At 40.0% G+C, this 25,099-nt stretch overlaps 1 protein-coding gene across 1 annotated transcript in view; it reads right to left on the bottom strand.

Moving 5' to 3' along the window:
• The window catches only part of zbbx (zinc finger, B-box domain containing), a 50,021-nt gene that overhangs the window by 16,369 nt on the left and 8,553 nt on the right, over window positions 1–25,099 (bottom strand). The window contains exons 4-13 of the mRNA XM_018681164.1: window positions 23,593–23,695; window positions 22,338–22,389; window positions 21,427–21,539; window positions 18,152–18,247; window positions 10,805–11,011; window positions 9,152–9,377; window positions 7,477–7,636; window positions 3,979–4,073; window positions 1,018–1,139; window positions 761–819 (exon numbers count right to left, since the gene is read on the bottom strand). Coding sequence (XP_018536680.1) covers window positions 761–819; window positions 1,018–1,139; window positions 3,979–4,073; window positions 7,477–7,636; window positions 9,152–9,377; window positions 10,805–11,011; window positions 18,152–18,247; window positions 21,427–21,539; window positions 22,338–22,389; window positions 23,593–23,695 — 1,233 coding nt within the window. The remainder of the gene's footprint in view (window positions 1–760; window positions 820–1,017; window positions 1,140–3,978; window positions 4,074–7,476; window positions 7,637–9,151; window positions 9,378–10,804; window positions 11,012–18,151; window positions 18,248–21,426; window positions 21,540–22,337; window positions 22,390–23,592; window positions 23,696–25,099) is intronic.

Genomic DNA, 25,099 nt, shown 5'->3' with positions numbered 1-25,099 from the left:
ATAGGAGGCGACTAAATATGACAATAATTATCTTCTTCTTCCTTGTCTCAAAAAGGAACACAAAGCTAATGCAAACAAGTGGACACCTGCTGTTCAGCTGATTGTTTACCTACTGCTTGGAAATGTTCAGAAATGACTCCTCTACTATCCTATTTAGGTCACCTTATGATTTCCATCTATTAAACTTCTACGCAGGTGCTGAAAATTAATGAGCAGCATGATTTCAATTACAAATTTCCTTCCTAATAGATAAATGCTGTAAAATCAAGCTGTCTGGTCTTAATCATCACTGGAATGTCCAAATGGAGATCACAAAACGTAGCTTTTTATATCTTTATAACACATGCCAATACACGCTGTATAACACTGACATATGATTGCATCACATGTACTGGGTGAGACCCTCTTCAATTACTCTTAATATTCTTTTGCTACAGGACAAGCACACCTTGAACATGCACTGTTATATACAGTTCAAACACATCTATTTCTCAGAGATATAGATTGTTACTCTTGTTTTATTCTCTTGACTACACACTGAAAGATTGTTGAACAAGATTTGACTGATAATAATTGGAGATACTGTCAATCTTGTTTAACAACAGTTTTCAGAATTTTCTGTACAATTCCTTTGTCTGTGGATATACAGCTTTGTTCTGCCTTCTGAGACAGATATGACTGATTTTCACATAGGCCATTGTTACTGTAATGGGTATCTGGTGAGGTCACAGTAGATACTTTTTTTTTAATTGAGGCTTACTTTCTGCTGTTGTTTGTCCTCTGTTCAGCAACAAAGATTCCATTTATGTCTCTGACTGTCTGTAGAAAATAAAAGAGATCAATGCTGTTATATATGTGAATGAGGTAGTAAGATATTATGCCGTTGATGGTGAGGCCTTGTGCACAGGTGTAAGTTTATGTGTGTCTACTCCCCCAGGTTGCCCTGTCTAGATTCACTATGTGCACTCATGTAGGTAAAACATTTCTGTTAAAATAAAATGCTTCAATCATTCTCACCTCATCCAGGACTTCTATGACTAGGCACGGTTCAGGTGTAGTAATCTGAGCCTCAGACCTGCCCCCGCTGACAGGGACAGCAAACAATGATGCACAGTAGCGACGAAAATCCTCCTCCTGAGCTATAAACACACACACACATAAATCAAGGCAGGGAAAGAGTCATTTGTGTGTTGCAGTGTGTGTTACTCAGGATATTTATTATTTTGTTATCTTTAAAGCTACAGTGAATAATTTTATTTTGTATAGTTAAATAGTTTAATTTGTTCTTTAATGATGAAATCACAGTTAGCTGAGGACATCCCAATTGTGTAAGGCATTTATCATTTAACGTTTGCATTGACAGGAGCATTTATCATTAAACATGTATACTGACCAGTGAATCAATCACAGGCCATGCCAATGACCCCTCAGTGTTCTGCTTGACCTTTAGGTTGACTTTCAACTGTCAGCATCTAAACAACTTGTCTACTAAACTTTTGCTATGTTTGGAAGCACTGAATTTGACCCAGTACAAACTTAAATGAAGAATGACGGCCATAGTTCCGATAGATGATAAATTAAAGGGAAATTAAATCAAATCTGTCTGTATCATTCATTTTTTATGTATTTCTCATCTCATACATCCATCTCCAAGCCTCAAGTGCAGTTACCTCAACTTTCATCGAGGCACTGCATTGTCACTTTTGGCAAAATGTGTTTTCTTTCACTTTATTATATATTGATTATTGATTTCAGCTCATATGATTATTTATGCAGCCATTCATATGTGGGACTACATAGTCTTACCTTGACAGGCACATGAACACATATTGAATATTCAGAGTATCATATACAATATGTCATAATTTCTTCCTGGAGGTAACAATAACAACACACTGTGTGTTGAAATCTCCTTTTCTTTTCCTTGAATTATAATTTCTTCCAGTCTGTGTCTCTATTGCTTTATCACTGCAAGTGTCTGTGACACCTCCCTATCTCTCTCCCTCCCTCCCTCTCTCTCTCTCTCTCTCTCTCTCTCTCTCTCTCTCTCTCTCTCTCTCTCCCCCTCTTCCCAACACTCCTCCTATCACATCACCACATGGGTCTGACAGCTCAGGAAAATGAGAATTTAAAACAACGGAGAGCTTCCAACATGATGCCAGAAAACTGCTTTTATTATTCATGGGCACACACATAGACCACCCTTTCATATTCAAAGGCAGGAGAGGAAAACTCTGCAACCTGTTGTAATTGGCATGCATTAGAAAAGTTTGGAGCAGGTGGAAGGAATAGTTTATCAGATGCTGAGCAGCTCTACATTTCCAACATCTTTACTTTATATATTAGCAGACATCCTCACATGCCTAAGTGCAAAACACAAACACTAAAGTGTGTCATACTCAGCGTCTCATGGGTGGGGGGTTAATGTTGGGTTAATGTTGAGTTAATGAGAATTTTGCAACAAAAAACTGGGTCATGGGATAGAGAAGGCTGAGAGACCCTTCTCTGGCAAGGTCCCAGAGGGGTAGTGCATTTTCCATTAAATATAACAGTAGAACCATTTACAACAAATTGTCTAATTCTCTGAGGTAAGTGACTCTCACTCAACTTTTAGCCTTCAGCCTTCACCAAGATCTGACCAAAACAGCCTGTTCCCCTAATAGCTTTCTCACCATTATAAAGTGTCCAGAGGTTATTCTTGAATTCATATCTGTGTTTTTGTGTGTCTACCAACAAACAAGGATTTCACCTCAAGTTCATCGTTGTGTAAAGAAGTCCTTCCTCAAAACAAATCTTCTTCTTGTTCCAGGTCATACTGGTAGCTAAAAGTTTGTTTGAAGAATCAACCAGAATTGGAGAGGAAAGAGAGAGTGACTTGTATGTCTAGAATGGAATTTATAAAAGTGTAACCCATGGTTGAATTGCAGGTATTATTAAAGATGCTAGAGAGAGAGAGAAAAAAAGAGCAAGAGGTGATAAAAGTGCAAAGCTGCCTATCTATAAAAGTTGCAATACATAAGAGACTCCTGTTTCAGGTGGTATAGTGTAAGTTCGCAGACTGTTGTTAAGGCATCACTGATTTATTAGATCAGGCACAGTGGAGAGCTACAAGAGTTATTGTTAATTTATAATATGCATCTTAGTCCTTTAAACCACAAAGATACTCCAGTTACTCCAGTTATAAGCATATCAGTCAAAACTCCATTTTATTGCATCAAATTTGGGTGGTTGCCTTGCCACATATTAAACATTTCTTCGGGGAGCACAGAGAACCATCTTGACCTCAAAGATTATGAAAGAAACAACTATTTGAGACAGACAGCTATGGGGAAGGGAGTAAGCAAGGACTTGCAGATCCTAACGAGGTCGGGATTGGAATGAATCTAGATTGATGTGAAGAGAGGCAGTTGACAGCCCCAGGGTCCAGAGGTTTGGAAGGGGAGAGATAACCCTGGTCTACCCATCTCCTGACAGCCTCGGCTGGGGGCCAGACAGCCAGGACACTCCCCTGACTGATGAGCTCCACGCCCTGAGCTCCAGACTACAGGCCCACCCCTATTCCCCTCTCCCCTGCCCCATTCCTTAGCCAGGCAGAGTGCAACCTGTCAGGCATGAGCTGCCTCTAACAGCCCTCTGCCCACACAATCACAGCCAGTGATTACCCATCACACCGCCACGGATGGATGGGCAGGCACTGATACGTCAGACCTGCTGAGAGGGAAAGGTTTTTTTACTTTAGCTATTGTGTGTTTGTATACGCATGTGTGTGTATATGCATCTATGTGTGCACATGCAGGTCATCTGTCAAACTACTCTATCCTTACTTGTTTGGTCTGAGGGCCTCTTTGGGTACTTGTGTCAGAATGGTGGAGGCTACAGCAAGAACACACAACTGTCAAAGCAGTATGTCAACATCCTATGTGCATGGACATCCAGACGTGCCTACAGTATGTGGCTGTGTGCATGCAGGTGTATTACCTGTTAGGCTGCTTGGAGTGTCCTCAGTGTTTGTAGGGAGTGATTTTAAATCTGGACCGAAGGCCCAGGAATTATCATAAGTTTCAACTGGTCTTCTGAAAACAAAACAAAACAACAAAATTATGTATAAATCAATAAATAAATACTAAATAAAATAAAAGTCAAACATAAATCCATAGACTAGACCAGACCCCAAGCAGAAGAACAGTAACAACTGTCTTATTTCTTATTTTCAGTTATATGCTGGCTTTCTTTTACTATCTCATACTCTTTTATCCTGAAGCCTGAATGGCTGAATGGATGGATGTACAGATTGATCAATACATGCATAAATGCATGCTTCCTGGTTTTGCTTACACCTGTGTCCTTCACACTGCCTTACTCCCACCCCTCCCCATCTTACCTCTATTCCCTTCCTCCCAGTCTAATCTTGCCAGAGTGCAAGGCCAGTGAGAGAGACTTTAAAAGCAACTCCCAAGTCCCCATAAGGAGTGACTGGGAAGTTACTTGTAGTTTATATCCTTTCCTTTTACTTTGTCCATATCTTGGAATCTGGCAATGTTTATATTTTCTCTATTTAATAAACTCAGGGAGTTATATCTAATCCTGTCCCTCACATCGCCTTTCTTATCCCTTAGCTCCATCCATTCATCGCTTTTTTCCTTACATACAGCACTTTACATGCAGTAGGCTCACTAGCCTTAGGCTGTTTGCATTTAGGCTTTTGCCAGAGCACAGTAAAAAGAACCATGTTCATCTTTTGGTCTCCTCTGGTCATATATTTTTACCTCCCTTTGGAGATATATTTGAACTCATCCAAATACAGAATGGATATTATACATGATATTGAATTATTTATATTTATGAAAAGGTACAAGATGGAGCAGAGGATAAAGAGACCTTCATCATCTGTTTTAAGAACCTTCTGTGTAAAAAAGGGTCCTTGAGGAAGGATTCTGAATCTGTACCAGACTACTCTGCACCCTGTAAAGAACAGCTAGAGGAGAGTTTTCCTAAAGTAATCAATACAGTGGCAAATTATTTACAAATCTCTCTAAAAAGTAAAAAGTGAGATACAAAATAACTACCTAAATGCAATTTAGAGACAAATTTTGACAGAGATGAGTCCTTCTTGCTAATATTTGCCATGTGGACAGAGGTTAGCTCAATCAAGTCATTTTTGTTAACAGGGTTTTTTAGAGGCATCCTGGAATCTATGTACTGTATGCTCAATCAAAACATCGCCTCTGGATGCTTAAAAAATAGAGACTTTTCTCTTTTTGACTAATAACATAATGACTCTGCCCTTATTTGCCCTTTTCTGTCAAAGCCATGGAGCAAACATTATCACACCATTTTAGTAGTGTATAATAAGCCAATAATGGCTCTATGGCCATTATAAGCTATTTGTCTTTTTTGCAGGCAGACCACTGTGCCTTATTGTGTGTCCGCCTAATATGGCAGCTATTTTTTACTTTGATAAGGCCTTTCTGTGTGTCTAAAGTAAGAATATATGCCTTGTAGACGGCCTATACTTTGAAGCACTTTTTCCTTAGATAAGAGATAACTCAAATATAGCTTCACACTGGGCCAGATTTGGGTTTTAAAGTTGGCAGTACAGATCAGGTGCAGTCAGATCAGGTCTTACAGATGCTAGTGGGGGCCATCTCAGATCTCAGTTCTATGTCTGCTCAGACTTTTATTTCAGGGTTCAGTGCCTCGATCACAGATACTTTGACTCTGGCAGTTGATGGAAGGGTGAGCATTCACTTACCCCACCCACACTGACCAGCCAGCTCAGGAAACCAGACTGATGCCCTCCTGGTCACAAGCTTGCTTTCTGTAACCTGCAGGCCACCCACAAATCTAACTTGGTGGTAGAGTTTACGACTCTAATATAGCCAGGCACTTTTAGCAAATTCTTTAAAGCTCCTTCCTCCTCCACACTCCCTCCTCCCTTCACTCTCTTTCCCATTATTATAGAAGCTTGTTAAAATTCAACCTCTCACTCTCTCTTTCTGCTAGCCAGCCGGTCTCTCTGTCTCTCCATTAAGCTCTGCCACCATCACCGCTGCAGGCTTATTGCACTCTAGATTGGCTCTCTGGTCTATTCCACAGTTAAAGGCTGCTACAGCTGGGGACTTAGAGCATTCCAGCTCAGGCAGTGAGCGGGCCCAAAACTGCACTCTGCTCTCCTCTCCTCTGGCCTGCTCTCCAGTGGGCTACTCAGCCCAAAAGGAGCCGCTTAAATAAAGGGCTGTAATAATGGGACCTGCTGAAGCCAGGCCCTCAGGCAGTCTACTGCACAATAAGTGCTGAGAAACTGCTTTGTACACTGGTGGGTTATGTAGACTGACTACAGAGAGGCAGGAGAGTAGAGTGTGGTGGCAATAGACGGTGTGTGTGATGTGAAAACCTTGTGAGCACATATAGGTGTATTCATGTTTCCAAACTGAGTGTTCCCAGTGGTACAAGTAGTGATCTCAACAAGTTGTCATGTCAAAGCATCAATTACTGTCAGATGTTCATGGGCACTTGAGGACATGATTGTAAAAAAAACTGACAAATGGCATAGCGTTGCAATGTCTCAACACTTTTCTACAAATGTAGAAAAAACATACAGAATTTTTTCTAAAAAGAAGTACAATGGCTAAGATAGCCTGAGAATTATAAGCCTCATGTTACTGCACTAAATATGTTCAACATATTATATATGCTAACAATTTCACAACTGCATAGTATATATGTGACATTTTAGTTGTTAATATTAGTGACAAATACAGTATTACTCCCTATTCACAGTTTACGTAGGAAAATTCACTCTTCAACTTTTCAACAATGAAACCATGTTTGGCACTAAAATTCTCCAGTTTTGTACTAATTCCTGGATGATTTTGTGTGCTGCATAAATCCATCAACAAAAAGATGTCTACACTAGAATACCGTATTTGGAAACCATCCCATTTGCAACTGCTTAGAAAAATCAGTTGGCACTCAAAAAGAAACAGGAAAAAATCAAGGTAATGGTATGACACGGAGGCACTGAGGAGTTATTCATGACATTTTGATCAAGTTGATAGAAAGTCCATTAGCACAACTAACTTTTGTGTTTCAAGTTCAAAAATAAAAAATTTGCAATTTATTCGTCGAAGAAAAGGCTACTCAAAAACTTGGAGACAAGGTGTCAGTGCACAAACAGTTCTTACACAATGGCAAACGTCGAACTTACACCATCAAAGTAAAATTAGAACAATCACCATGTAAATTAGTCATTATGGAGGGAACAGTCATAGTTCTTAGTTTTGATTGGTTGTGTCATATTAAGCTGTTGTAAAATCCACGACAAACAGTACACAATAGTCACTTTTGAACAAAAAAGATTTGGTGTCAGGCATAGTGAAGAGGGAAATTCTCATGGGATTTATTGCATGAACACCAGGAAAGAAGCCTCTACATGCTTTAGAATATGTATGTGTGGTCCATGCACTGTCTTTGTACCTGCGGTGCTTCTTGAGAAGCAATCTGTCCATGTAGGTAAGACTGTTTTCCGTGAACTCCACCCTGATATGTACCCTCCCTTGTCCCCCTCCACTTGTTCGTCCCTCAGCTTCTCTGTCTGGAGGTAGGTCAGCCTGGGTCGCTGTAGCTGACACTGATACTGGAGAAATATTTGGAAGGGGGAGATCACACAAAAATAAAGTTAAGATAAGAAGAAGAAAACATAGCCAAAAGGAAAGAAACAGTTGGACAAAGGTAGAAAGGCGAGTAGGATAACATCATCCGCCAGCTTCTCAACACCCTCCTCAAAACACCTCCCCTCAAGAAGTGAGAAAACACCTTGTCATTATGCCAAGAGTGCCAAAACACAAACAGACAGGAGAGAGCCCCCTGAGAATAAGAAAAAGATGTACACAATACAAAAGGAACATAGTGAGTGAATGAGAGAAAGGGAAAGATAGAAGTAAGAAAGAGAAATGTTATGATTGTACTCCAGACACTTTGGCAGTCCATGGTGGCAGCTTTAAATTGGGCCTGGGTGCCTTTGGCCTGACAGAAATAATTAGGGCTGGAGGGGCTAGCAGCAATTTGCAGAGAAGAGCCAACGGAGAGAGGAGCAGAGTCTGTCCAAGCAGTAAAGCAGAGAAAATAGGAGGCCTAATAAAAAGCACAAACACCTAGACACATACACGCAGAACCTAGAATAATAGTGCTAATAATACACACCGACATAAACCTGGACACACAAACACGGTTGCATATGCACAAATGTAGAAACACAGTATGTGTGAAAAGGCATAAAAATGGCCTGACGCAGTGGAGCTTGTACAGATACATATACACAGCTGAGGCGATTAGCGCTGTGGTGTAGAGTAGGGCCACCCCTAACACTCCTCTCATTATCTCAATATGCAACAGCCATGGATTACCCTCCTACTGCAGTGGTAAGCACTTTCTATAAGGCCTTAACAGATCAGAGCACAGACAGGGAGGGGGGAGCAGGAAAGCTGAGGAGTAGGTGAAAATGGGATGGAAGGAGGAGAGAGAGGAAGAGCTAAGAAGAGAAGGATGTAATGGGCAAATGTGGAAAAAATATAAAAAGATTTACTCAAGTAGAATATATACATTTTGTCTAAGTTTTAGTCCTCTATATTCATTTGATAGAGTGTCAGAACTGGTACCACTTGGACCATCTACAACATACTATGGATTTGGTATCTGAGAATGTAATACCACATGCGTAATAAGAGAGGGAGAATATGGTGAATCACAAGATACAGGGTGTGGTCATATTATGAAAAGTTGTGAAATCTAATGCAATCCAGTTCTAGCTCCCTGCAACAGATCACCCACCCCAGCCAACCAAAAGATTTTTAGCTGAAACTGCCATAGCCTCAATACAAATCAAAATATTATAAGGTTAACAAGGGAATTATTTGTTGCAAGGCTCTTGTATTGTATTACATTAGATGGCACACCTATCCCCTGTAAAGAGACAGAGAAGGCTAGAGTTGAAGGAGGAGAAGTTGAACTCAGATGGGGCTTCAGGGGTAGGTAATTTGGCTAATTGTTACCTGGTTATGACATAAGCCCATGCCTTCACATAGCATTATGTGTATGTGTATGTGTATGTGTATGTCTGTGTGCCTGCACCAGGTATGTTTGTGCAGATCACCTGGTCGGACAGGTATCCACATTGTTTCCTCCCTCGTGGGTTCTCCTGCTCCATCGCTCCTCTCTCCTCTCCACTGTCTGAGAGCCTCCTGGAAAGATCTTGCAGACTCCTCCTCATCGTATTCTCCGCTAAGAAGAGAAGTGGGAGTTCCCCTCTCAGCCTCTCTTTTCAGCCCCTCTTCAGTCATTTCCACCTTTTTCTCCTCTCCATGATTCACAACCAACACCTGCAATGAAAAGAATATATCATAATTTTAGTTATAGTTACCACTGCTGGTTACCCTGTTGTGGTGGGGAAGCTTGTGTGTCTCTGACACCCTTGAGGACCAAAGATCCACGTAGGAGCATGGAATGTTCACACCATGAGACATGAATGGAGAAAAAGTGATGTAAGGCTAAGATGCTTCTCTACTGACTATGTAAATAAGTACACATCTTGCATTACTAATCGCACCACCATAAACTGAATACTGGTCGAAAAAAAAAAAGTTTTCTAATGTATTAACACAGAACAGGAGTTTGATATATAAAGTATACAATCTTCTCAGTACCTTCTGACCCCAGCTGTTTGAAATGACTGCTGTGTGAATAAGGTCCACTAAGCTCTATGGTGTAAACAATCTGAAATGTCAATCTAACTGTTTTTGCCAGACCTAGACTGTCAGGGGGCATTTTTTAGTCCAAAGGTACATGCAGTTCACAAGCCTACCTGTAGATAAAGCCTGTGGATATGGCATCAATTAGGGCTTTTTTGAAGTCTTTTCAATTGACTCACAGGGTGCAGAGGTAAAACCCACATGGTGCAGAGGCTTGTTTGACATGTTTCTGCCATATTGTCACAGCAAGGAAACCATAAATGGAAAGGAATTTCAATTCAAATGAGTCAATAGCCATTTGAAAAAATTATACCTATTTTTACAAAAGAATTGTTGGTAAGTTTTTATGGATTCTCTTTAAGGTTGAAAAGTTGTGTGTCTAAAGTTTAAGTAATTTATGGCAACATGTAGCTATAAAATAAGATTTATAAAGATATAAAGATTTTGCCCTGTTCCCTAATAAAAAATAAACAATTGATCAATCACAAGCGGTAGATTTGAAAGATCAAGATTTTAATTTAAGAATGTGGAGAGAGAACCACTGCATTGCCATATTCTTGATTTGTGATGTGCTGATTTAACCTAGTACCTTTTACACTTACTGTAAGGCTTTGACCTTGTGTTCGTTTTCAGAGCAAATACTTGGACAAGCTTCACTTGTGTTATCACAACCTAAGAACATAAGAGGCTTAAGAAAAGACACATAACCAGTAAGGAGTGATATTAAAAGCTCCAGTGTCACTTTCAGAAATCTGTTATTTCAACACTTTACCTCGTTTGTTTCCTTACAAACTCTATACAATGTGCCATGTTAGTGTACTTAGGTAGTTAGCTAGGAGTGTGTGATCAACATGTTGACTGCGTTTGTGTGTTTTAGTAAACAAACTTTGTGTATTGTATATGCAAGATTAACCAATTAACTGAATCACAATTATATCTAATAATAATCCTATTCATCTTAAACTCAGCCCTTGATCATTTATACATGTAGCAGTGTATGTGATTAAGTAATAAAAGTAGTGATTGCAGCAAGTGTAACAGTATGGGTTGCCACCTACCTGGCTAGTATGAGGGTGCAGTTGCATAGGTTTTTCCTCAGCCTCTGTTCCTTTTTCCGGGCTCAGATCTCCTTGGCTGGTACTTGCATTGGACGTGAAAGAGTGATTGGAGTTGATTTTAGAATCTGGACTTGGATTAGGACTTGTAAAGGCACCGGGATAGTAACTGGCAACATCTCGAGTGCTCACATGGGTCTGTAAGCCTGTCTGTAGAAGTCCATAGTATATGAGATTAGATCAACATTGCTGTTACTGAATAAAATGGCAGCAGTTGGCATTCTATGAGAAAGATGTGAAACATTTTATATACAATACACAAAACAAAACAGCAGGGAATTTAACTGAATAAGGAGTAAATTAGAAAAAAACAAAATGATTTGCATATATTGTATAAAAGACAAAGATAACTGTGCATAAAATAAGAAATTAGTCAGTTATTATTCAAAGTAAATGCAAGTTTTGAAATTGCTCCACAAGGCAATCTAAGTTTAAGAGAATGAAATTATTCAGCTGGCCTAAATTCCTGTGGAATCTTTCATCATACACATCAAGCCCTTAATGAATTGTTCAGTCCCTTGTTGAATGTTTACATTACTAGAACAATATTTTTTCTGTCTATCTAAAAGTAAAAAGGAAAGCAAAAGCTGTTCATTCAAAGCCACAAGAGTGAAAAGGTAGACTCTTCATCAGCAGTAATGCTGTTGTAACCACCACCTGCAACTGTGATCAATAACAACAAAGCAAAATTGTTGAACTGTTGACAAGAGATGCCTCAGTCACAAGTTTATAAGTATCAAACCAAACAAATCTTATCTGATGTAAGCCTATGATATGAAGGCAGTGAGATGAGACCACTGTAGACAGCTGCCATGAACTCCATTTAGAGGGTACAACCTAATCATTTTAAGTGCTTATCCCTACATCACTGGCATAACCTTGAAAGTCACAGCGATAAACTCCATTTTAGAGAGTTAATGTATGCACATTTATTTCATGTAAATAAAAACCACAAAGAGCCAGTGTAGATAGACACTGGTAAATGCACATCACATGACCATGCTGACACCACACTTCATGCTGATTGCCCCCACATTTCATTCCATTTTAGCCAGAAAGCAATACAGATCAATAACATTCAATAACACATCACGTATACACCTATCCTCCTTTCTTTCTTTGGAAAAATGAATTTACATATATAATGTGATCAGTTGTATCTGTATAATTATGGACAAGAGAAAATGGGAAGCACACTGCATGGGTGCTGATTGGGTTTCTCTGTACCATGGTCCAAATTCATTATCCTGTTCCATTAATCCCCACTGCCCACTAAGGCTGCTGAGGTTAACCCGTCTGTTGACTGTTATCCTGTCCTTGAAGGTGAGCAACAGAAGGACAAACAAACATGCAGTCATGGAAATGTAACCAGAGACTGAGAGCTTGAGAAACACAGATGAGGAATAGGCTAGACGACAAAGCTACATTATAGTTTTAGTCATTTTATAATACATTTTATCGGTTTTCAATTCATGTCACCAATGCTGCCACTCACGGACAATCCCAGACACTAGAATAACGCTTTTGCAAAAGTTCCATTTAAAAAAACTGTTTCTCTTTCGTATGCGTGCTGTTTCTTCTCCTGGCAAATTGCTATCTCTTTCTCACTCACTCTGTTGTCATTTTTTAATAACCAATTTCTTTCACAGACATCCAACCACAGAGGACAACCGTGGTCACTATATATAATTCATGGGGAGTCTGAGCTGCAGTTCTGCTCCATATTGACATGTTGCCATGCAGAAAAGCTGGTGGGAATCTGACAATATATAAAGCTTATGGCAAACAAAGCCTATCAGCATCTTTGTCAGTGGACGACATAAGTAACAGTGGGGAACTGTCTTACGGCGTTTAGGCACCAACAAAAGCTGTCTCAGTAGGAAAGATAAAAGGCTTACTTTCCTTGAGTACTGCTTTACTGAGGTGAAAACCAAAGACCATGTTTTCAACATCAACTTAGTCTGTGATCTTGTTTTTGTATATGTGGACAAAAGACCAGGTGGTTAAACTGCTTAGACCTAAGGCATGTCTTCAGTCACTGATGGTTGAAAAAACTGAATAAAACACTGAATAAAAAGTCATACAATTTGACATGTTTGTATGTTATTTTTATCATAATCTCTTATCTCCCTATTTGAACTTGGGGTTAGCACTGGGAAGCAAGACCTTGCACATCAACAATGTGATGAAAGTTAATAATTTGTCACTTTCAATGATGTAAGTCTCTGCACAGTTGTGCTTTGACAAAATCACTGGCGTAACAGAAAGCTGCATTGACAACCTCCTTGTGTCCACATGGGGAATGTGGACACCACCTTGGGATGATGACAGAGGGAGGATTTGATGGCATTAAGCAGTAATGGCTCCTTAAAAACTCACAGTTGGCTGGTCACAATGTCAGCTTAGCTCGTGTCTGATATGATCAGCCACCTGATAAAACTGCATCCATGAGTACTCTTCTGGATTTTCCCATTTGTGTGGAACTTGACTTGTCATCCAGGCAGCCTGGGACTGTCTTTTGCAGTGTGTGGCCTGGATTAACTCAGTATTTTCTTGGCAGTATGTACGAGTCAGAATGAAAATGACCCTGTAGCACTTTCACAAAGATTCACACTGTCTGACAAGATGATACAGGACACAAGCAAACTATTAAGTATGGAGAAAGGGATCATGGACCTTTGTGGTAACCTTCGTAATTTTATTGTCCCCTGTCAAACCAATATGCACTATGTATGCCACATTTAAAGGAGGACTCCATGGCATCTGAATACCTCTTTTGGCCACACCAGACATTTTCTGCAGGACAGAAGTATCATCATATATTTAATGTCTCCTGGTCAGGAGCTCTTTGTTTTCGCCTGTGATGGATTCTCCATCGGGTCTTGAACAGTTGGATACAGTAATGATGCCATTATGGATAGATAAATCTGTGCACGCCCAGTCTGGCAAAGGCAGAGACTTGTTCTCGGTCTGAAATATCTGTGGTCTATTTAGTGATGAAAGCAAGAGCACAGCTCATGCAATGACACTCTATCCATGTGTTGATATCTCATTTGAGGGAACTTGCCCATGGCTATGAAATCTTAAAGAATCAAATATTTGTCTGCAAACAGCCCCACCAGCCTGAGGACATCACTTTCCTCATCTTAACACCCTCTAATGGCAAAACTTTGCATCACGAGAAGTTTTAAACAGTTCAACTGCTGAGGCCATCCATCTTGCTCTGATTCTCTTCTCTTTTTTCTTAGTCACCAGGCAACTGTGCTTACAGGTGCACATGGACACGTTAAGGCTTCAGTGTGCCTCAAACTAAGAGCTTGCCAGATAATCCAACAGCATCTGAAACCCTCTCTCTGACAGTGTAATTGGAGGGGGCAAGTCTGGCAAATGTTTGTAATTTTCCCAAACATACAGTCCAGCAATCATGGCAACTTCACTCCCTGGCCAGGTGTGTGGAGGTGTAAGAGTGGGCATGGCTTTGAACTCCTCTCACAAACTCTGTTTTTTATTCTTTAAACAACTTCTGTCACTTTTCATGTGAACAACCATTCGCAGCTCAGTGAATGTCTATCATGAGACATGGGACACAACATGTTTACAAGCTCTGAAAAATGTGCCTTTCACAATTTTAATTGGTCTGTGTTAAATCAGTTTCAGCTTTGGGTTTATCCTTTGAGCTAGCGGATAAGAGAAGGGTCACTGTTACACCAACAATGACCTGCACATTTGATCATTAGTTCAGGTCCATGAGTAGTGGCAGAAGCAGAGGATCACATTTACTGGAAAAACACTGACTGAAATGCTGTTTGCTCTGTTGTTGTTGTGTTTGGCCTCATCTCTTTTTTAGTGGGTGACTGTTAATTAGTGTAATTTGACAGAAGGCAAGTGAGATATTTATAAAAATGATACAATTAAAAATGAATACAACAGTTTTGATACAGTAGGCTAAAATCATTTGATCTGATGTTGTAGGCACAAACGAATCTGATTGTTTGGATTAATTTCATTACAGACTGGACATACTGAGCAGCATCACATATCTAAGGCTACCATAATCATGCTGGTGGGTGAAGAAATCCCCACTGCCTGCATATGCTAAACTGTGTACAGAAAGACTGTCTCTCTTTTGGAAAATCTAGGGTTCAAGCCACCACATATTAGAATCAACCACATCTAAGTGGGGCAACCCCCTACTATATCAGCTCCGGGATGCTGTTCAGCAGTTGAACCGACTTGCCTTTTTCAGGGGGAAAGGGGGAAAGGGAAAATAAAATTTCCCTTTGGGATTCCACAGCATGCAAGTGATGTAGGGCAGGCTTTGTGCTTCTCATGTGATCAGGCTTTGTATCTCAGAGATACAAAGTAAATACTTGTAGCCACAACCCTCTGTCTATTATCTAACAATGCAGGACCTCTTGCAGTTTCAAGTACTAAAAATAGAATGAATACACAATTAAAAGATACTGTTAAAAAAAAATGTTTATAAAGTGCTATCCAATAGCTTTTCTTAGCTGCAGTGATTTGTGTGTGTGTGTGTGTGTGTGTGTGTGTGTGTGTGTGTGTGTGTGTGTGAGAAAGAGAGAGGAGGGGGAGGGAGAGGGAGAGAGAGAGAGAGAGAGAGAGAGAGAGAGAGAGATTTTCACAGTGAGAACACCACACAGGGTAAACTAAATCTCTAAATCTGTGTATGTGTATGTTTGTGAGAGGTTGGACACATGAGCTGATGAGGCACTGACGAAAGCCCCAACACAACGCATTGATAAAATTAATATTCTTTTTGTCTTTCTGTCTCTCCCTCCCTCATTTTTTCCAAGGCAAATGAAACAGGATTAGCAGAAGAGAGAGAGAGATGCCTGCGTCAGCTGCATGTGAATAATCCCCAGTCTTTATGTCCTGCCAAAATACACAGTTTTGTGTGTGTTCTTGAATAAGAGTATGCATGTGTGTCGAAACTGTGAGAGAATGTCCACCCATGCATCACCGAGTACTGTAGTGAGGAAAGGAACAGAGATGGACATGGAAGAGATATACAGAGAAAGTGCTCTGTGTGTTTTAACAGAGCTGCTTCAATGTGTGTACTTTTTGTCTCTGTCAGTGCGTATACCTACCTACCTATTATTCCACCATGGTGGCTCCCCAGTACATACTAGTACATTGACCTAACCAGAAGTCAGGTGGCACATGGCCATAAATACTGCACAAAACTGTCTACATAATCTCAGCTGCACTGCATAAGAGCTGGTTTATAGTGTGCTGTTCTATGAATAAACCCACAAAACTGCTTTGAAGCCACACAAATGAATGTATAGGCATACAGAATACAGACAGAAATGCACACAGAGATACACAAAGAATATTTGACGGATAAATCATAGGATGCATACCTCAGTTATATCCATGCACACTCACAAAGCACACATCACAGAATAGTCGATCTCTTTGTGAGTACTTCTAGATGAAAATAATAGTACCCAAGAATAACATAAAAAATAAGCTGGCAAAATCACACACATCCTGGGAGGGCAAAAACAGTACAGCTAGAAGAAAACCGAGGATGCACATAAGTCAAGACTGCATGGAGTAACTACATAAAACATAGATACCAACACACACACACATGAACACAGGTCTATAGCCATTAAGAGACAGTATGAAAGAAAATTAAAACATGCCTTCCATACATGGTAAGAACAAAGTGAGTATAAAATCAAAGGAGTGGGGAAAAAAGTCCATGCTGCAAGGGACTCTTACATTACACATGAGCTACTAAAGCACCGTAGCTGAAAATGGCCAGACTTTAAAAAAGCTTTTTCCCTTGTCACCTGCATGACCATAGTCAATCAATTTAGCTTGCTTAGCTTTAGCTTTAGCTTGCCCCAGTATACAGTATGTTGTTTTGCCTGTGTTTGTTTCCCTAAATCTCTAACACAACAATTGCAAAATTAACATGACCCATGCAGTCGTAACGGTCACACTTAAGGGAAATACACCAGGCTGAAATATATCAGAATTTTTCTTTAAAATGTAAATTAGTGTGTTTGATGTAAACTAGACAATGAAATATTTAGTAGTTGGTTAAAAAAAAATCCCATCTCCAATGATTACACATATTTTGCTGTGAAAACTGAGCAATAGAAAAAAGATGTACAATATGTACTCAATACCCCATACTGTCTAATTTACATTTGATGTGATTTGAATTTAATTTATAAATGAGCTTATTTTCAAGATTTGTATACTTAAGGAGTCTTTTGACAACACAGCATATTCTATCTCATAATGAGTATTTGGTATAGGTTTGGATAAATGAGTTTCCCCTGATAAAAATGCTTTTGATACAAATTTGGTTTAATAGGCCATTGCTTCATAAATACAACCTATTGTTTAAGAGTGTGTGTGTGACTGTTTAAGTGTGCATATGTGTGGTTACAGCTGCTTGTGTCCTGTATTCTCTTCCTGGTGCAGTGTGCATTTTCAGCACATAGATCTGTATGTGTTCATGTATGTGTAGTCTACATCCATAAGTACACACTGGGTTTGAGAATTGCAGCTTTTGTGTAGATTTGTGTCTGTGGATCTGTCACCAATGTCACCAACAGGCAAATTACTGGATATATTCTAGGCTGATGTACAGAGGATTTTTTTTTTCATTGAGTGGATCCAACACAAGTGCTCTGGCTTAATTAAACTCTCTGCCATTGACCTGCTGCCTTGTCTCTCTGTCTTATCTTTGACTGAAGACTGCTGTTACTGGTCTTAGGTTGACTGCTGCCTGAGGCCTGTTCTCTGTCTCATTGTGAGTGTGTGATTTGGTCTTGGGTCAAGGCAGGAGTCCACTATACTTGTGGAGTCCAACAGCTTAGTTGGGACCAAAATGCTGGACCCTTCAAGTTTAAATGACTGTATGAGGGTTAGGGTTAGGGTAAGGGTAATGTTCAGGCATTCAGATGTGATGGTTATAGTTAAGGTAAGGATAGGTGTACAAAAGATGTGTGTGTGTGTGTGTGTGTGTGTGTGTGTGTGTGTGCGCGCGCGCGCCTGCACGTGCACGCACTCACGTATTAAGTGAGATGGAGTGCGGGAGCAAAGAAAGGGGGAAAAAAGATGAGAGGTTAAGATAAGTAGATACTGTAGTCAGGGATGCAAGAAACGCGAAAGAAAGAATGAGTGAAACAGAATGGGATCAGAAGAGATATTATTGAAAGTATCTGTGAAAGAGAAAGAGAGACAGAGAGACACAGATGCAGAGAGGAGAGGAGATAGACTTGATGCACATGGGACCATACTCACCTGAATGGGGATCATTCTGTGGAGCTTCAGTGCCCCCTTCTGGTGAAAACTGGAAAAGCAGCTAATACAGTAGTTCTCAGAGCATTCAGCACAGATCTATGAAACAGGGACACACAGTGCAGTTACTGTGTGTGTGTGTGTGTGTGTGTGTGTGTGTGTGTGTGTGTGTGTGTGAATATATGGAATAGATGGAAGATTTGCATGATTATGTGTCTTAGAGAGGCACACAATCAAAAAAGAGTGATTATGTATGTGCATGTGAATTTGTGCATGTGTGTAACTATCTGCACTGACGAGCAGAACCCTGAGTAGTATTTTAAAGCTTTAGACCTAGAACTGGATACCTCCTCCTTTCCTAAACCTTGCCAAACAAACTTTGACAGGACGGATGAATATTGAAATGGATTCTCTAGCAGAATTCTGTAAGGAGTGTGTGTCTGCATCTGTGCACGTTTGAGTGTGTGTCAGAGAGAGCGAGAGAGAGCATCGGAGGGAGTGCCTGATTGTACATGAATGTATTTGTGTTAGGTACGAGTGTTGTGTGAGTAAGTGAGTGAGTGAATGCATCTTAAGGGAGGTCATTATCATTTCTATCTGTGAGAATCCAGTCTTATTAGTGGGGAAAAGTCCTTGCATCAGCAGGTTGGGGAGACTGGCCTAGACCGGGGTGGATAGAGAATACAGGCGAGGCCATGAGGAGGGGAGACAGCGAATGAGAGGGCAGGATACAGGGAGGGGATGGTGGGAGGGGGAAAAAGACCAAGGCTTCTTAAAATTCAAGAAACAACAGTAAATAAACAGCCATCATTCGTATGGTTCCCTTCATTTGGCATGCAGGTTTATTTTTCGTTATGGCCCATGGTTTCATCATCAATAGCATGTCAAATTCAGAAAGTATAGTTTAGTGTGCTTTTTGAAGGGACAGAAGAATTACTACTTACCTGCGATGGAACTTTAATGTTTTTTGTGGCAGTATGATGTATTTCTGGTTCTAATGACTTTCTTCTCAGTCCCTTTCTTGCTCACTTGCATATTTACTACTTCTTTGTATGTTTATGCATTGCTTATTGTATTAAATTCAACTAAAGAAGGAAATGCAATAAGCAAAGCAATTCACTGTTCCATACAAATTCATTGTGGATCAACAGAACTCTTAGAGTGCAAATCTCTAACAGAATTCACCACAGCTTAATCCTGCCAATGTCTTTCACTCTATGTCTTTGCTATCTCATCTTCTCCCCATTTTAGTTCTTTATTATGTACTGCTTAATGCATTTATTTGTAACATTGTGTTAATTCATCTTATACATATCATAATGTGCATAAATATGTGTGCATGCGTGCACATGCAAATGCAACATTGCCCTTTAATGGTCTCATAAAGCAAGGCCTCATTTCCCCTCTCAGGCCTGAGGATAACTTACAGCCAATCCCCAGGGACCAGGCATCCCTATCAGGCTGCAAGCAGCATATCACTGCGCTCTCCTGTGCTACGCAGGAGGAAATGAGGTGCTTGTTTGGCTGGATGACTCTGGAATACAGCACAAGGCTAGGCATGCAGTGTGTACGTGTGTGCATATGTGATCTTGGTAGAGTCATAGTTTAAAATAAGCCTAAATAATATGATATTGTGTGTGTGTGTGTGTGTGTGTGTGTGTGTGTGTGTGTGTGTGTGTGTGTGTGTGTGTGTGTGTGTGTGTGTGTGTGTGTGTGTGTGTGCTTAAGTGCAGTTTCAAACATAATGGCAGAGACGCAGTCGTAACACTCTCCTGTATTGCCATCATTATGGGGCATAAGGGCTATCCAAAATGTGTGTGCGTGAGTGGATTGTGTATATTTGTGTGTGCATTTAGTCGATGTGCTTGTCCAGACTACTATAAGCACTGCCATCAAACCCATCACTATGGGGCACTGGGGGCACCAGGCCCTCCATTGGACAATTCAGCACCATCATCATCAAATGTGCTATCAAGTCAATTGCGACATTACATTTTAATGCAATGTGTGTATTGCACTAAAAATAACTTATTCCAAAACAAAGGGGCAGAAAAATGGTGGCTGTCAGCTGAATCAGTTCAGCCCCTCCCTCTCATTCATTCCCTCTATCAGTCCCTCTTTCTCACCCATTTCTCTCGTTCTCTGTCTCACTGTCTCTCAGAAGCATCAATAGCTTCAATAACAAACTCTGCTGGCTTCACAGTCAGACATAGGATAGGAATTACATATGAGTAGCTGAGGATTTAGAGGGCGGGTATGTGGGAGTGACTGGTCATCAAGCATGCATTACTCAGCTCAGTTTACCACAGTCCACTATACATACATACACACATACACACACACACACACACACACACACACACACACACACACACACACAGGCTTCACACATACAGTTGCAGGCCACAGTCCCTCCTCCTGAGCAGTAGTGGATGAAGAGCGAGAAAGAATAAACAATGGTGCCCTCTGAGGTCTCGAGTATCGATGAATAGATCCAGCTAAACTGTTATCAGTGCAAACACAAACACACAGATAGACCAACAGATTGGACAGCAGAGGCACAGCGAGTCAGAGGCGGGGAGAGGAGAGAAAAAGACAGACAAACATGATGGAAGGGGATGGAAAAAAAAGAGATAGAATCAGGCAGGGATATGGCAGAGGGAAAAGGGAGAAGTTAGAAGGATGACAAAAAGGTGTTAAAGTGTGTGAGAGAGAGAGAGAACACATAATGCAAGGAGAAAGAGCATGATAGGAGATTGTAGGTATCTGGATGACAGAGACAGATAACAGCTGATGCAGAGGGAAGTTTAGGAAGAACAAAGAAATATAGAAAGAGACAGAGGGCAGAAGAGGGGACGGTAAAGCACCAGAAACAGATGGAGAGTGATGGACAGGTAGAAAAAAACAGAATGGGAGGGAGACAAAGACAGAAACTGAGAAATTCAGCTTTTTAGCTATGAGTGTAGGTCAAGTTATTCAACTCGTGGTGTTTTTATCGACATGTAAATGTTTGTGTGTGTTTTGGTATCAGTGTGAAGTATCAGTTTACAAATACACTTAAAACGTTTGTCTGAGCTTAACCATGTACATATGACAAATGACTCATCAATTACTAACACCTAATCCTCTAAAAAGATTTGTTTGTCTCATTGAGGACTGTCAAAAACATGCCAGAGTGGGTGATGCTTGCATTTTTGTCAGGTAAACAGCATTAGAGTTACAAGAATTTCCCTCATACAGTGTTGTTTGTGAGTGTCTGCGTGTGTTTGTATGCATACTAGTCCAGCGACTTTGACTTCACACTGTCCACAGACGGTTCCCCTCAGCCTGCTTTTCCGTGTCATCCGAGGACCAGTGGGAGCTGGAGGTGGAGGTGGTGGCTGAGGGTGGGCTAAAAAGAGCAAGTATACTGTTGTTAACACTTGGAAAGGGGATTTAATTTAATATTACTGACATGTAAAGTTATTTATATAATTGACTACCTGCCTTGCCCAACAATAAAATAGAGAAAAACAGAGAGCGCCATGAGAACAGTGTCAAAATGCAGTGCAGTTTATACAAGAACATTTTACAAGAATCAGAAGTGTTTGTTCAGAAGTGCTTGTGTTTTTTGTACAGAACAATATTAATCATTAACATGCTCATACAACTAGTTGGAAGCTTTAGCCACTGTTGTCAAGTGTATTATATAGTAAACAACAAAACACAACAATATATCACACACTGCAATTAAGACTAATTTTCCTAAACCAAATACAGGTCCTTATAAAGATGCATTTACTGTTGCTGTATACATTTAACATGTAATATTGGCACAGTTTGAAACTTGCTAATTTAAGGTGTGATTTTGTGCCTCAGGCATGTTAATAACATTAATAATTCTGCTAAGGTTGGCTACTGGTAAGAAAGATCAATCTTTAACAAGAGAACTCCACGGTCTGACCCCTGTGATGGCAAGTACCCACCTTACTGAACAAACTGTGAGCAAGACACTGAACTGAACTACACCACCCTGAGAACTTCTCAAGGTCTCAAGTTGCTCTTGAATGCTAACTTTAATGTGGAGAGTAGAAGGAATTTCAATAGAGGATAGCATATCAAAGGACCAACGATTTTGGAATAAACATCTGTGTGAAGTCTACCTGGTACAGGTAACCCACAGTTGAAGCCCAGGTTGCAAACTACTCACCTGTCAGTGGTTCATCCTTCAGCACTCGGATCTTCACCTTACCTGCTGACAGCTGTTGAGGAGACAGGGAGAAACAACTCAATAGCAGCAGGTTGTATAAGCTCTCAAGCGTTCAAAAATGCTGAGGCTTTTTTGTTTATGTCTGTATATGTAAGTGTGATAATGTTTATCATGTATGTGAACTGTTTTCACTTTTACATTACTGCATTTTATGACAAATAAATACATAAAGACTTGGTACATATGAGGTTCCTAAATATATTTTCAGCCTGTGTCATAAAATTCATTTGATCTTGATTATATCACTTTAGTATTACTCTGTTGATAACTATAACTAACTACAACAACTTCACTCAAATCCTTGAATGTATTTTCTCACATGTAGCTGTTTCTCAACCTACTAATAACTCCAAACTTTCTTGTCTGCATACTCTTGTTTTGTTCTCTGCTGCTGTTGTTGCTTTCCCTGTTTGTCTTGTTGTTGTTGTTGTATTGTCTGATGCTATGTTTGTTAGCTGACTGCCTGATGTTGTGTGATAGACTGCATGTAATTTATGTGACACTTGTCACATTTTATGTTTGTTGTGATTGTACGTTAGTAATGTGTGTGTGCTTCCGTCCTTTCAACCTTTAATATTCTTTTTTAAGCCCTACCCCTTCCTCCTCCTAACAATTTGTTCTAAATGGCTTGTCTAGTTAAATAAAGGTTAAATAAATAAAAAATAATAGCAGGGTCTGATGAATGAAGAACAAAATAATTGTTGGTCTTTTTCAATCTGAAGACACAGTAAACTTTAGAAAGTAAGTTACTTTTTCAGGTGTAAATTCTTAAGACATTAGAGTTGCTTCCCTGGGTTCTATGGCAATAACTTCTCACATCAAAGAGGCAGAGTGCAAAGTGCAATCTCATCTCAAGACATGTACAGTGCCCTGAAAAAAGTCAGGTACAAGGCACATAGAAACAGGACTTTGGAGACATCTATTATGGTGCAGATAACCTGTAGGAAAAGCCTCTCAGAGTTTAAGGGATCAGGTCTGAGAATAAATGCCATATGTTTTGAACAGTAATGATAGTAATACAGTAATATAAACAAATGTGTGAGCGAAGTTATAAATATCATAATTATCTTACATCAATTACATTTCCGAATGTAAGGTTAAAGTGACTGGATCAAGCTCAACAGCATGACAAACACACACACACAAATGTGCTCATACAAACATCCACAGATGTATAGAGAGATTTCTCTTGTACCTTTTGGAGTCTGTTCTCCACCCTTTTCTTGGTGTTGTTTGTTAGAGCATTGCTGTTTAAAGGACCACATTGTCCAGACTTCCATCTAAACCCTCCTGAATGCCTAAACAGACAGAGACATAAGGAGAGAGAGTTTGTAAATCAACAATTTACAATACATTCAATGTTTACATCTGTTTCAGTCTTGATTTCCACATCCACAAATGTAATAGTTGCTCTGATATTCCCTCTACATTAGCAGATCTAGGTATGAAGGCTGAAAACATAACAACCAAGATCCTTGATTAGCAGCAAAAGGCAACACAGATACAAATTCCCATTATATTTTGGTATAAATGTTCACATAGCATTCACTTTACACAGTATCTAAAGCACAATGGAACAACAACACAACAAAATCTTTCTGACTGTTTTAGACTTAGGAAAACCTAGCAAAAACTGCAATGCAAGAAACTTGCTTTTGCTGCATTTCCAAAAAAGTGAAAGTGACGGCATTTTAATTAATTCTATTAAAAGTATCAGGCTCTAGGTAGAAAAGGAACTAATCTTCAGGAAAAGAAATAATATCAGCATGAAAAAGGTGTAACAGCACCACATTACTATATCCTAACTCCCTCAGCCTAAATCCAAGAAAATAATAATAATTTAGGAAATCACTTTGTTCCTTTAAACAGAAAAGAGTGTTTAATCTATCACAACATGATCCTGGTGTTGTTAAGCAGGGGAAAGCACTTTGCCACACACTTTTACATACACACAATAAAGCTAACAGAAATTGTAGACAATGGAGGTCTACTGAAAGTCACACAACAGAACATGAGTGGTTTCAGGTATTATACCTACTCAAACATGAACACACACAGACATACAGTGGATGCAGATGCAAATACAACAACATTAATGCAAATGTTCACACGTATGCGTACATGTACACATACACTCATGCAGGACACTCCTGCCAGTTACAGAAAGTGAAGAAGTGGAGAGGAATCCTCATTTAGGCGTGAGTTATTCATGCTCATGTTGTTGAATTATTTATGCTATTTATGCTATTGTGATGTCTGGCTGTCTTTGAAAGAAGTTTATTTTGGATTGAGCTGGCAGCTTGTCAAGGCGCTGGAAGTCAGACTCTATTTGTGTGTGTGAGAGTGTGTCTCTTTCTATCTGTGTGTGAGTGTATATGTGATGGCAAGAGTTGCCAACACCCCTGACACCACTGCTGTGTTGTGCTGACACTGGGGGTGGGTGTCAGGTAATCACCCTGGCGACATCACCTTGGCAACTGGACTGTCGCTACGGGAGACAGTTGAGGCAAACCCCTGTTGGTGCAGGATGACAGGGTGTCCCCTCAGGATAGGCAACCTGGAGAGATAAAGCGTGTGTGTCTGTTTGTGTATCTCTGTGGACTTTGCATTAGCAAAGCTCTCATTATCTAATCCACACACACCGTATACGTATGAGTAATCACACACTTCAAAATAATAATGGATTAAAGTTTAGAGACATA

Source organism: Lates calcarifer, linkage group LG21, assembly GCF_001640805.2.
Source record: "Lates calcarifer isolate ASB-BC8 linkage group LG21, TLL_Latcal_v3, whole genome shotgun sequence".
NCBI classification, from domain to species: domain Eukaryota; kingdom Metazoa; phylum Chordata; class Actinopteri; family Centropomidae; genus Lates; species Lates calcarifer.
This window is presented reverse-complemented; position numbering and strand designations above follow the sequence as displayed.